General features: G+C 34.9%; 1 protein-coding gene across 1 annotated transcript in view; it reads right to left on the reverse strand.

Moving 5' to 3' along the window:
• Positions 1-14,340, reverse strand: part of TTC8 (tetratricopeptide repeat domain 8) — a 52,087-nt gene that overhangs the window by 16,382 nt on the left and 21,365 nt on the right. Inside the window, exons 7-9 of the mRNA XM_060003354.1 lie at positions 11,171-11,256; positions 3,332-3,419; positions 880-990 (exon numbers count right to left, since the gene is read on the reverse strand). Of these exons, the coding sequence (XP_059859337.1) occupies positions 880-990; positions 3,332-3,419; positions 11,171-11,256 (285 nt within the window). The remainder of the gene's footprint in view (positions 1-879; positions 991-3,331; positions 3,420-11,170; positions 11,257-14,340) is intronic.

A 14,340-nucleotide genomic window follows, 5' to 3' on the forward strand; every position in this document is an offset into this window, starting at 1 on the left:
AATGATCCTCAAACTCTGTTATACTTCAGAATCACCTAGTGAGCTTGCTAAGCAGACAAAAATCTACATCCCACCTTCCAGGACAGCTGATTCAGAAGGCAGAAAATGGGCCTCACTCTCAAAACACTCCCAAAGTCACTTCTATTCACAGTAAAGTTCAAGGACCACAAGAATAATATTTCCTAGGGTAATGTTTCTCATTCCAAATACCTTTTAACATAGAACAATTCAAATAAAGTTTACCATACAAAGATTTCCAGTGTATTCCTTTTCTCCTTATGTGACAATGGATTGAGGGTTAATTACTAAAGTTTGTTCCTTAGCGTTGCAGCCTACACAACATATGCCTTAAGGGATTTCTGCATGTCTATCATACTTTTCTCTGGAGGGATTCTTTCCCTTTATGTTCTCTTTTTTAAATTTATCACTTTCATTTTGGTCTTGTTTCTTCTAAATGAACATGTTGTGCTGCCTATTGTTCATTGCTTGTTCTGTACAGAAACTTGTTTAAAATGATTTATCCTTGCTAATTTTATTTGGTTGTGGTTTTAATTTTTCTTGGGGCCTTTTGTTTATTCATTTGAAAGGAAGACCTTTATTTGAACTGTTCTATGTTAAAAGATATTTGAAATTAGAAACATTTAAATCCCTATCTCATACCATTCTCTATACCCTTCTATATGTTTGAAATACTTCATAATAAAAACTTAGTTTGACTAATGCATACACTAAAATCTCTTATTCTGTTGGTAAATCACAGGCCAACAATCATAATTTTATAAACTGTTATCCTTTATAAGACCCCAAGGGACTATGACCTTACTTAAGTAGCATACAACCTCAATTTTACAATAACTTTTTGAATGATATGAACCTTACCTCATAGATCCTGGCAATTCCACAAAGTAGGGCTACTTCTCCTGGAAACTTATCTAAGCCTTGTTTGAAAAGATTTAAAGCAGTCACAGGTTGATCCAATGAGATGTAAACCTAAAACCAAGATACATTTCGATAAAAGTACTGGTTCTTAAAATAATAGCATTTGTTATGACAAGTTTATAATTATTGCTTAGTAACAAATTATCTCCTAGATATTACAGTATAAAAATTTCAGAAATCTGTTGGATTAATTTCCAATAATGATACTATACTTTTATATCCACATGTTGTATATGAAGCATTCATTCATTTATTCATTCAGCAAACACTTACTGTGGACTTACTATTGTCACAGAGACTGGCCAGGACTAGAAAAGAAAGGATCAAGGGAAAATCTTTCTAGGATGGAACAGACATAAGTATATCTATAGGCTGGCACTATAAAGACCAATTATGAGGCTGATTTTGAAGATGCTGGAGAAAGAGGGACGACCCATGGAAGAAGGTCTGAGAAGGAGCAGCCGGGGAGAGCCTCTGGAGATGGTGGTTTGGGAGAAGGACCCTCGGAAATAGAGGAGAAACAGATTTGTAGGGTACAGGGTCAGGGAGTTGAGAGGGTTGGCACTTGATAGTTTCTGCTTAATTAGCAACTGGAACATTAGCGTGGATAAACCATATACTTATTAGGAATTTCTAAAATAAGAGAATTATAGTTTTATGTATAGAAACATAAGATTATGACATTTTTTTCTTCATGACCTTGGATCCTCTGTTTCTTCCTAAACATTCAGATTGTGCTTTGAAGAGGCCCAAATGGATACACAAAAAACTGCTTGCAGTGTTTACTGCTAAAGTATGAGATTAGAGGGAAGGGTATGGATGAAAACTTTTCAATTATTACCTTACATGCTTCTGAACTGCTTTTTAAAATATAGTAAGTATATAATTCCATATACTATGTAATATAAAATATTTAATAATTTTTAAATTAACAATCTAAAATTTTAAGAAATAATGTGGTTCCTAAAATCTGCTTGGTCTCTATTACTGAGCAATAATTCCTTCACATATTAAAGAAAATAAGTAAATTGTACCTCTATATAGTCATGTAGGCAACAGTGGATTTAAACAAATAAATTTATGAAAAAATAGTCAAATTAGAACTATTAAATATGACTCTAGTCATATTTAACAATAGTTAAAAAGTACATTTTTTAACCATGTGGCAAGTGATTATCAATTAAGATAATAGTCAAATACTGTGACCTGAGTTATAATTTCAAGCTGTCAGAAAATTTTACTATGATGTTTAGAAAACTCTTTAAGAATTTTAACATATAATGTATAGAAGATACTTAGAACCAGATAGCTTCAAATATTTCTGAAAAACCACTATAAACATACTAAGATTATCACAGTAAGTTTATACGGCAGAACTTCCATTTTGTTTCTTTTTAGTATGCAAACGTTAATACCATATTTTTTGAATTTTCTTTTATTTATTTTTTTATACAGCAGGTTCTTATTAGCTATCCATTTTATACGTATTAGTGCAATACCATATTTAGAAAGTAGTAGCACTTCCTTTTACATCTCATCTTCTTTTCAACCTCCTTTACCACACTTTTTTTTTTTACCACACTTCTTAAATTTAAAAAATTCTTAAAGATATAGCAAGATGATATCCTAAGCACCACTTCAACAAATGTTCCTTTAAAGTAGCCCCGGTGAGGGTAAAGAAGTAACTTTATTCCAATACTGAAAATTCTAGGTGGCCCTTCACTTCTGTTGTGGTTTGTGGATGGTACTACAGGGCAGTGAGTCAGCTCTGGAATCAGAAATTCCTGAGTTTGAATGCTGGCAAATAGCCAAGTGAGCTTGAAAATCTTAGTTACCCTCTTTAGGTCTCCCTTTCCTTAAGAATACAAAGGAAATGTTAAAATCTGCCTCGTGGTATTGCTATGAGGGTTAAATCGCATATGGAACAGACCCGATAGGATACCTTACCACTGAGTAGGTGCTCAGTAAATGGGAAATATTGTTTTTGTAATAATGGCAGAGCCAAAAAGTGAAGGACCTATATAAAAACAATCCCTGCTCTCTATAGTCTGCTTAGGTGGGAGACAAGTGTGCTGCAGAAAAGTGCCTCTCTGGGGCTTGTTACCCATGGGGGTAGTAAGCCTGGGGCATTTTCTTCTGTTCTAATGGGCAATATTTCAAAGGTGTTGTCTTATTTTTCACGGCAATCAACTTTTCCTGAGATGGGTATTCTCCATATGTTCTCACCTTTTCCCTTATTATTAAAAAAGAAAAACAACAACAACAAACTTAAGTCTGAACACATTAACTTGTCAAATATTCCTAAAGAAACTGGTAACTCTCCCCATGCACTTGTCAGAATTTAAACATTTACCCTGAGAAGACAAATTCTACTCAAATTAAGAATACTTACTTTTGCCAAGTAGAGAAATGTATCTACCATTTCCTGCTGCTTCAGGGCTGATTTAAATTGTTTTTCTGCTTCACGATACATTCCTAACCTAAGAACAGCCATTTAAAAAATTAGACATTCAATTTAAAATAAATACTACAGCATTTATTCATACCTTGAGGATATGAATTAGAGACAAATTACATCTGTAAGAGCAAGCATGTAGCAAAGAAGGTGATGTTATACACACATACATATTAACATGTATGTTTATATAGTTTAGGAAAAAGATTCCTGTTTTCCCATATTCACTGCCTAATGCTTAAATGGTATGTAAAGCGTCTGTCTGAAGCCTAGTCACAGCAGGACTAATAGCCGCCAGGGAGCAAGGTCACACCAGTGCACCACCCAAAGAGCTTATGATCAGCTGACATATGTCACATGACCTCAATAAATGCTTGGAGCCTCCATTTTATTGGAAGAACTGAAGATGACATTTCTTTGAAAACATCTGCTTTGAGATAAAAGCCCATTTTTTTAAAGTGAGGTATAATGACATACAACATTATATTAATTTCAGGTGTACAACGTAATAATTTGATATTTGCATATATTGCAAAATGATCATCACAGTAAGTCTAATTAACATCCGTCACCATACATATGTTAATATAGTTACAGAATATATACTTCATTTTGTTAATATAGTTACAGAATATAGATATAGTTACAGAATTTTTTCTTGTGATGGGAACTTTTAAGGTTTACTTTCTTAGCAACTTTCAAACATGCAATACAGGATTAACTATTGCTGCAATGCTGTATGTGATATTCCCATGACTTGTTTATTTTGTAACAGCATGTTTGTACCTTTTGACTCCCTACACCCACTTGCCCATCCCCTACCCTCCAGCTCTGTCAACCACCAATCTGTTCTCTGTATCTATGAGCTTTGTTCTTTATTTTATTTTTTTAGATTCCTCACATAAGTGAGATCATACAGTATTTGTCTTTCTCTATGAGACTTATTTCACTTAGCATAATGCCCTAAAGGTCCATCCATACCATCACAAATGGCAAGATTTCATTCTTTTTCATGGCTGAATAATATTCCATTGCATATATACATATATATACACACATACATATATATATATATTTCTTTATCCATTCATCTGTTGATGGACACTTAGATTGTTTCCATATCTTGGTTATTGTAAATAATGCTGCAATGAACATGGTGATGTAGATATCTTTTCTTTGAGTCAGTGTTTTCACTTTCTTCAGATAAATACCCACAACTAGAATTGCTGAAGCATATGGTAGTTCCATTTTTAATTTTTTGAGGAAGCTCCATACTGTTTCCCATATGGCTGCACCAACTTACATTCCCACCAACAGTGCATGAGGGTTCCCTTTTCTTCACATACTACCAACACTTGCTATTTCTCATCTTTTCAATAATAGCCATTCTAACAAATGTAAGGTGATATCTCATTGCGGTTTTGGTTTGAGTTTCCCTGATGATTAGTGACGCTGAGCGCCCTTTCGTGTACCTGTTGGCCATCTGTAATGTCTTCTTCAGAAAAATATCTATACAGAGCCTCTGCCCATTTTTTAATCGGATTTTTTTTTTTTTACTATTGACTTCCATGAGTTTTTTTATATATGTTAGATGTTAACCCCTTTTGGATATATGATTTGCAAATATTTTTTCCCATTTGGTAGGTTGCCTTTTCATTTTGTTCATGGTTTCCTTTGCTGTGCAGTAGCTTTTTAGTTTGAAAAAGTCTCACTTATTTATTTTTGCTTTTGTTGCCTTTGCTTTTGGTGTCAAATCCAAAAACTCATCACCAAGACCACTGTTAAGGAGCTTACTGCATATGTTTTCTTCTAGGAGTTTTATGATTTCAGGTCTTATATTCAATCTTTAATCCATTTTGAGTTAGTTTTGTATATGGTGTAAGATGGTGATCCATCATTCTTTTGCATGTGGCTGTCCTATTTCCCAACACAATTTATTGAAGAGACTGTCCTTTCCCCATTGTACATTCTTGACTTTTTATAAATTTTTTAAATTAATTAATTAATTAATTTGTTTTTGGCTGCATTGTGTCTTCGTTGCTGCGTGCGGGCTTTCTCTAGTTGCAGTGAAGGGGGCTACTCTTCGTTGTGGTGCCTGGGCTTCTCATTGCAGTGGCTTCTCTTGTTGCAGAGCACAGGCTCTAGGCATGCGGGCTTCAGTAGTTGTGGCACTCAGGCTCAGTAGTTGAGGCTTATGGGCTCTAGAGTGCAGTCTCAGTCGTCGTGGCGCAAGGACTGTTGCTCTTCGGCATGTGGGATCTTCCCAGACCAGAGCTCGAACCCGTGTCCCCTGCATTGGAAGGTGGATTCTTAACCACTGTGCCATCAGGGAAGTCCCTCTTTTGTAAATTTATTGACCACATGTGCATGGGTTTATTTCTGGGCCCTGTATTCTGTTCCATTGATCTATGTGTCTGTTTTTATGCCAACAGCATACTGTTTTGATCCCTATAACTTTTTAATTTAATTTAATTTAATTTATTTTTTATGCAGCAGGTTCTTATTAGTTATCTACTTTATACAATCCCTATAGCTTTGTAATTTGGTTTGAAGTCAGGGAATGTGATGCCTCCAGCTTTGTTTTTCTTTCTCAAGGTTGTTTTAGTTCTTCAGGGTCTGTTGTGGTTCCATACAAATTTTAGGATTGTTTGTTCTATTTCTTTCAAAAATGCCATTGTAATTTTGATAGGGATTGCACTGAATCTGTAGATTGCTTCAGGTAGTATGGACATTTCAACAATAATAATTCTTCTAATCCATGAATGTGAAATATCTTTCAATTTACTTATGCCTTCATCAATTTTTTTATCAATATCTTATAGTTTTTGGTGTACAGGTGTCTCAACTCCTTGGCTAAATTTATTCCAAGTTATTTTATTTTTTGATGCTATTGTAATTGGGACTGTTTTCTTAATTTCTCTGATAGTTTGTTATTAGTGTACAGAAAGCAACAAATTTCTGTATATTCATTTTGTATCCTACAAATTTACTGAATTCACTTATTAGTTCCAATAGTTTTTTGGTGGAGTCTTTAGGATATTCTATATATAGTATCATGTCATCTGTAAACAGACAGTTTTACTTCTTCCTTTCTGATTTGGATGCCTTTTATTTCTTTTTCTTGCCTAAACTTCTCTGGATAGGACTTCTAATACTATGTTGAATAAAAATGGTGAGAGTGGGCATCCTTATCTTATTCCTCATCTTAGAGCAAAATCTTTCAGATTTCCACCAATGAGTATGACTTTAGCTGCAGGCTTGTCATGTATGGCCTTTACTATATTGAGGTACATTTGCTCTACACCTGCTTTGTTAGGAATTTTTATCATAACTGGATGTTGAATTTTGTCAAATGCTTTTTCTGCATCTACTGAGATGATCATGTGATTTTTATCCTTCATTTTGTTAATGTGGTGTATCACATTGGTTGATTTGCATATATTGAACCATCCCTGCATCCCTGGAATAAATCCCACTTAATCATTATTATGATCCTTTTAGTGTAATGTTGAATTTGATGTGCTAATATTTTGTTGAGGATTTTTGCATCTATGTTCATCAGTGATATTGGCCTGTAATTTTCTTTTCTTGCGGTGTCCTTATTTGGTTTAGGACATTACCATTATCAGGGTAATGCTGGCCCCATAAAATAAGTTCAAAAGTGTTCCCTCCTCTTCTATTTTGTGAAACAGTTTGAGAAAGATTGGTATTAATTCTTCTTTGAATGGCAGAATTTACCTGTGAAGCTCTCTTGTCCTGAATTTTTGTTTGTAGGGAGTTTTTATATTACTGATTCAATCTCCTTACTAGTACTTGGTCTGTTCAGATTTTCTATTTCTATGACTCAGTCCTGGAAGATTTTATGTTTCTAGTAATGCATCCATTTCTTCTAGGCTGTCCAATTTGGTGGCCTATAATTGTTCATAGTAGTCTCTTATGATCCTCTGTATTTCTGTGGTATCAGTGGTAACATCTCCTCTTTCATTTCTGATTGTATTTATTTGAGTACTCTATTTTCTTGGTGAGTCTAGCTAAAGTTCTGTTAATTTTGTTTATCTTTTCAAAGAACTAGTTCTTGGTTTCATCGATCTTTTCTACTGTCTTTTTAATCTCTATTTCATTTATTTCTGCTCTGATCTTTGTTATTTCCTTCTTTCTACTAACTCTGGGTTTCATTTGTCCTTCTTTTTCTAGTTCCTTGAGGAGTAAAGTTAGGTTGTTTATCTGAGAATTTTCTTGTTTCTTGAGTAGGCATTTATTGCTAGGAACTTCCCTCTTAGGACCGCTTTTGCTGCATCCCATAAGTTTTGGTGTGTTGTATTTCCATTTTCACTTATTTCAAGGTATTTTTTGACTTTGCATAAACCCATTTTTAAACTTTAAACAATTTTGAAGTAAATAGTAATTGCCACTCGAGTAAAACAGCTGTACCATTTTATTATTCTACAAACATTTTCTTTTCCTTTTTTTGTATCTAGTCTATGAACTTCAGACTTGTTCCTTGCCTAAATATAACTGCTCTGATGTCAACACGCACTTCTTCTGCCCAGGGAAATGAAATCAATCATTAAAGCGCACTTCAGCCTGTCTTTAATAGATCTGTTGGGCTTTCTCATAACTACTCATCCCCAGACATCTAAGAGCTACTTAGCACTTTATGACAATGCTTTTATTTTGTAAAATAAAGTCAAAACAACATACAATATGGTCCATTATGTTACTTTCATTCTTGAAAGAATAGCTTTGTTCTTTTTTCCTAACCTAAGCCTCAAGTACTGGCATGGCTATACCCAGCTATTTGGGACAATGGACAATGTGGGACAATGGGCAATGTGGGACAATGAGGTTAAAAGTGACCCCAAAATCTGGCCTAAAGTTAGAGGATGTGTGATGTAGTAGAAGCCCCTACCGCTTCAAAGGTCCCACAACTTTTACAAGGAGTATTCATAAAATGTTATCAGAGAACTCTGAAGTTCTGAAGAACGGCTTTATATTTATATACAAAGCTTCAACTGAACATTCAAGTCTTAAACACGTGGCTGAAGTTCAGTCACTGAATTCCATGAACACCTAATTATCCATGAGAGTCTATATTTGTAACTAAGTTGTCTCTTTCGAAAAATGATTTAAAAGGGATTACAATAACAAGATACATGTAAAATAAGAATATGAAAACAGAAATAGATTTATAAAAAAAATGGAGAATAAACAAATTAAAAAGCAAACAAGCAATCAGAGCTATTGAATCACCTGGAAACCAAAGAAAGGAAAGAAGAATGAGTCATATGTGTTTTATTACTGTACCCTTGTCTAGGAATAATGAAAACATCAGTCAAGTTCACAAACACAGGACAATATCAAAGAATCAGAGTCCAGAGATGATCTCCACCAACTGCCAACTTTTTCTCTCCAATTTAATTCAATAAACATTGTCAAGGATCAACTGCATGCACATTTAATGATGGTAAGGAGTTGCAAAAATGAAGATAACAACCATGTTCTGAAGGCACCAGTAAAGATTGAAACAAAACATATTTTAAAATAAATTTAATTGCATTATGGCCAATGAGAAAAAAAGTGTTTTGAGAGCACAGCGGAGGAGCAAACTAAGTTTCAGCGGGGAAGTAACAGGCAAGATTTTGACAGCTAGATAGGATGGGGTGGGGGTGAGGGAATATCTCTGATGGAAGCAAACTATCAGCATAAGCACACAAGCAGGAAAGTACACAGCATGTCAGGGGAGTGCTGAGTTGTTGGGTTTAATTGAAAAGGAAAACACAACAAGGAATGAGAGAAGTAACAGAAAAGTGAAAAGCTGTAGACTGGGACAAAGTCATGGGTGCCACACTTAAAATCCAGACTTCATTTCAGAGATAATGGAGATTAACCAAAGAATCCAACAAGAGCTGTTTTTTTTTGCAACAGTTACTCTGACAGTGGGGTATACAGGAAGGATTGATGGGACACGAAAATGGAGGCAGAAAACCCAGATAAGTACCTAATGTAGCAATTCAAACAAATCACACTAAAAGCCAGGATTAAAGCACTGGAGTGGGAATGGGTAGCAGTGGAGCAACTGTAAGAGATACTGCAGAGGAAGAACCAGTAGAACTTAATGATCAGGAGCAAAGAGACAGAAGTCAATATGGGGCTACATCCTCTGGCAATCCATCCTTGCCATCTTTCTCTGGGCTCCCACTGCACCCTGCACTTGCTTCTATCATAATGGGAACCACATTTATAATTGTTTCCTGTTCTCTCTCCTCCATTCAAATGTAAGCCATTTGAGCAAATGAATAAATGAATGAATGCTGAATACATAATAAGACAAGAAGCTATTAAGGAACAGAGGAGAACAATAATTAATATGACAAAATATACTCATTTAAATGCCATCTTATATGGATGGCAGAAGGAATCCAAGTTGTGCTTTTCTCTCATTATTATAGATTTCTGAGAGTTTTGCTTAGAAGCTCAAGATTTCAAGCTTGTCTTCAGAAATTATATTCATAAGAGTTTAATGTTATAATTGTCCAAAATTACCTTTTAGCAGAAAATACTTCCTCAATCTAACAGTAGGAAAAAATACTTCAGAGTTCTATGTGAAATATCTAAATGGAAAATAGTCTTAATTTCAATAGTAGAAGAATAAGCATCCTTTTTATTCTATTTATATATTTCCTTTTCCTCACAGTGTTTAACTAATAACTAAAGTTAATAACCATCGAAGGATACTCACAGTACCTAGTCTACCTTGTTTTTGAATAATAAAAGACATATTTATCTTTATAAAATATAATTTTTCATTTGTCACTATTTTTCAAATGCTCCTAGTGCATTTCAATATCAAGCAATCATTTCAGATCCTATTTACCAGTTGCTATATAATATGCATAAATTATTACAACTTTTTTTATCTCTCAATTAATTTGCTTAAAAATGTGTTTAAACATTAAGTAAATTAGTGTAAGACTATTTAGATCCTAGAGAAACACCATGGGATTGTGCAAATAGTAAAAGAACTGGCATCAGAAAGCTGAGCTCAAATTCTTGTTCTGTCACATACTAGCTACATGAATTTGGGAAAGTCACTTTATCTTTCTGAGGCTCAGTTTCTCACATCTGGACAAAGGGCTAATAATAGCAACTATATCCAAAGTGCCATAAGATTTAAGTGAGATAATGTAATGTGTGGACAAGCTATCTCAACTATAAAGCAGTTTACAGACGTGAGGCATCAGTAGAAATAAAAACTTGATGGGGAAAGAATCTAAAAAAAAAAACAAGTGGATATATGTGTATGCATAACTGATTCACTTTGCTGCACACTTGAAACTAACACGACATTGTAAATCAACTATACTCCAATAAAAATTAAGAAGGAAGGAAGGAGGGAGGGAGGGAGGGAGGAAAGACTTGAGAGCCAAGAGGAGTGGAGTGAGAACGAACAGACTCGATTCTAGTCCTAGGTCTGTTACTGACTAGTTCCTGATGCAAATCACAACCTCTCTCTGGCCTCAGCTTCCTCGTCTGAAAAGGAGTGTTGGATGTGATGGTCTCAAAGTTTCCCCTTCCCAGCTCTAAAATTTTACTATTCTAAAGGTGTCAGTTCTTGGCGCCATCATGTGATTGCTAAGTAAATGCTTCCTCACGTAAGCCAAAGACACAGTTCTCCTTTCTTCGTGAGGAAATCTATCCCCCAGAAAAGGTTACCAGATTTGAGACTCTAAAATATGTTGCTGCTTCTAAGCCTTTTCCAAATAATCAAAATTTTACCTGTAGTAACATTTTCCAATCTGCACTTTCCACCACCAGTCCTTGTACTGAGAATGCTCTGTGGAAAGGGCAGCCAAATCCAAAGCCTTTGAAAAACAATTCATTTTAGATTAGGATTTTCTTTTCTAACAATAAACAGAAACAAAAAATAATGAAATAAACTATATAATTAGCATCAATCAAAACATGCATTAGAAATCAGACAGAAACTCAAGCTGCTCATGTCTCCAGATGGCCCCACCAATCTTCCCTAAATAATCAGTTCCAGACCAGAGGACTGACAGCAGATGAGAAGTAAACAGTGATCAAAGGGAAGCAGATGCACAGTCTATTTGAATACAATTTTAATATACAAGGTACGAAAATGGTATTTAAAAATCCGTCAGTTTTTACCCTCTCCCAACCAAAATGCCTCCAAACCCAGTGGGAGTCAAGCCTTTACCACGTAAGGCAGGCCCAACTGCAGGCCCCACTTTAACGACAGGTGTAGAGAAATAAAGAAAGATCAAGTATGCAGATAGTGAAAGGTTTGAAAACAGGGTCATGAAGAAGAGTGAAAGGAGCTGGGGTACTTGGGTAACCGCCGTCTTTTAACAACCATCATTCCATTATTCTGACATTACCTCACATGCCAGTAATTCTAAAGGTCAGACTTTCCTTCGCTGCAGACTGAAAAAGATCTTCTTAACTGCTTTTGCATTTTACATGTGTTTATCCCTTTCTCTCTAACATCTTCTAGTTTGTTCCTTCTAGTGATTATTTAAGATCAGACAAGAGACATCTCATTAGGAATTAGGATTCTATACCAAAAAAGTGGAAACCATTTGGACAAAGAGGAAAGTAAATCAATCTTTATACAAATTCAAAGCTCACAGAAATCTGAAGCTCATATAAAGATTTGGTGAATAAAAACTCAGGTTATTAGTTTAAAAAGAATTCCGATTTTTTAATAATACTTGTTATTCTTGCTCTTAAGGTTGAAAACCTTTTATTCTTTAGTCAGTGTTAACATCATGATGATATCCAACAGCTCAGTTAAAGTAACTCTTAGATTTTCAGTTCTATAATCTCAGAATGCATCCCATATTATTGCCCATTTCTTAATACTAACGCTTTTCTGAAATGAATGCCAGAAGAGCTCCTTGAATCTCCTACTGCAAAATAAATAACTTTCCTTGTGTTCCCCATCTTCCCTCGCTCCAGGGGAGACTTCTAAATATGCAAACTATTTATAAAGGAATGGTGTCACCATGCTGAGGTTCTAATGGACTTGAAAAATCAACACCTCTACTTGAAAGCTATGGAAATTAAAAGCACACTACACACTATGTTCATATGCTTATTTTTCTTTTTTTCCCCAAGCAAGAGGTAAAAATGGAAGTGAAAAATGAAGAAAAAAAGTATAATTTCAATTATCATTATCTCTGGAAATACCAGAGAACCATATTTCAATCAGCTCAGTTCAGGAGTAAATTGTAAATATCTGAATATATTCATTTTAACTTAATCCTTTAAAAGACCTGTTCCAGCGAATAGATCAGATTCACTTTCATGTTTAATATAACAGGCCTTCTATTTTTCAGAAAAATGTCATTCTAAATTTTTTTTACACCTTCTAATTTTTCCAAGATTAGACCTAGTGCTGATTACAGGCTGCTGATTTTGCTTTCAGATATGGTTCCTATGTAGGACCCACAAGTTTGTCTAAACCAATTAAGGAAATTGATATGATTACTGATGTAGAATAAAAATGGCCAAAAAAATTACATATTAATGATCACTCTTCATTTGAAGACTGGGGCTGCACTAGACAAAACCACTTGTGACTATTTCAAATGGACTCTAAATTCCCCGAGGACAGGCATCCACTTCTTAACACATCTCTGTTGTTCTGCAATGTCATTGTGCAGTTAAGAGGCCCTCAAGAATTATTTGTTGACTGAATTAATTCTATTCTTTACTTCTGACTTACGTTGAAAATAACTTAAGAACCAAACAAAACTGTCATAGTAATAAGATTCATAATTAAAAGCTATTAACATTTTAAAATTTTAAAGAGGTTACAGAGAGCTATATTTCTTTAAAGTCTTCCCCGGTTTTTTAAAATAAATTACTATATACTTATATTTAAGGATCTTTGAATAAGTCAATCAATCTGATATCTAGATATTAATAAAGACCTAGAAGGTCATAAATAAAAGGCGTAAGTTTATAAAAGTCCATTAGGGAACCTTGGCAGATCTCGACAACATGTTTGTGAATACATCCACCTGGGCATCCCAGTGACCTTCCTAAGTAATAGTGCTCCAACCTCTAAAGTTTAAAAAACAGTCATCCTTTCACTATTGTTAGAGTTGCGACAACTTCAGCATGATGAAATTAAAGAGCATATGGAAATAAAGATTCCAGAATCACCAACCCACACGTCCCTTCAGTTTGTCAACATTGCCAATACTGCCCCAAGAAGGGAGAGGAAGGAAGTTATTAAGAACTCAAAGGCAGAAATACAGTTTTCCATAGAACAAATTCTATTTTTTCAATGTAGCTGAAAAAACAACATTCCTCAACAAAATTATGTAAATGCCAAGATGCAGAACAACATCTTCAAGATGAATAAAGACATCATCACTATGACCTATAAACAGCATATGATCTGTCAACTTTCTGAACCCATTGCCTACAACTCTTCCCCTTCAAAGACCTCACTCCAGCCACAGTGGCCTCCTCACTGTTCCTTAAACAATCCAAGAATGCTAATATTCAGGGCCTTTGCAGTTAAAGTTCTCTCTGATTTACGTGCTCTTCCTCCACCTAACCATATGGTTTGTCTCCCTTCATACAGGTCTCTGTTTAAATGTCTTTTCAGAGTGGACTTCACTGACCACCTCCCAGCCCATATAAAAGGACATCTTCCCCCATGTCATCTATTCTCTTACCTGGTTTCCCTGCTTTATTTTTATACTGCTTATCCCATGACATTTTATATATTTTTAAGTTTGCTAACTGTCTCTATTCCTTGCCCAACCAGAACGTAATCTCCAAAAGAGCAGAGATTTTGTCTGCTTGCTTCACTCTGTAATTTCAGGGCCTAGAACAGTGCCTGGCACACTGTAGTGGCTCAAAATATGTTGGATGAAAGAATAAATGTCTCTGCAATAAATGAATTAATC

The sequence above is a fragment of the Delphinus delphis genome, chromosome 2 (genome assembly GCF_949987515.2).
Source record: "Delphinus delphis chromosome 2, mDelDel1.2, whole genome shotgun sequence".
In the NCBI taxonomy this organism is placed as follows: domain Eukaryota; kingdom Metazoa; phylum Chordata; class Mammalia; order Artiodactyla; family Delphinidae; genus Delphinus; species Delphinus delphis.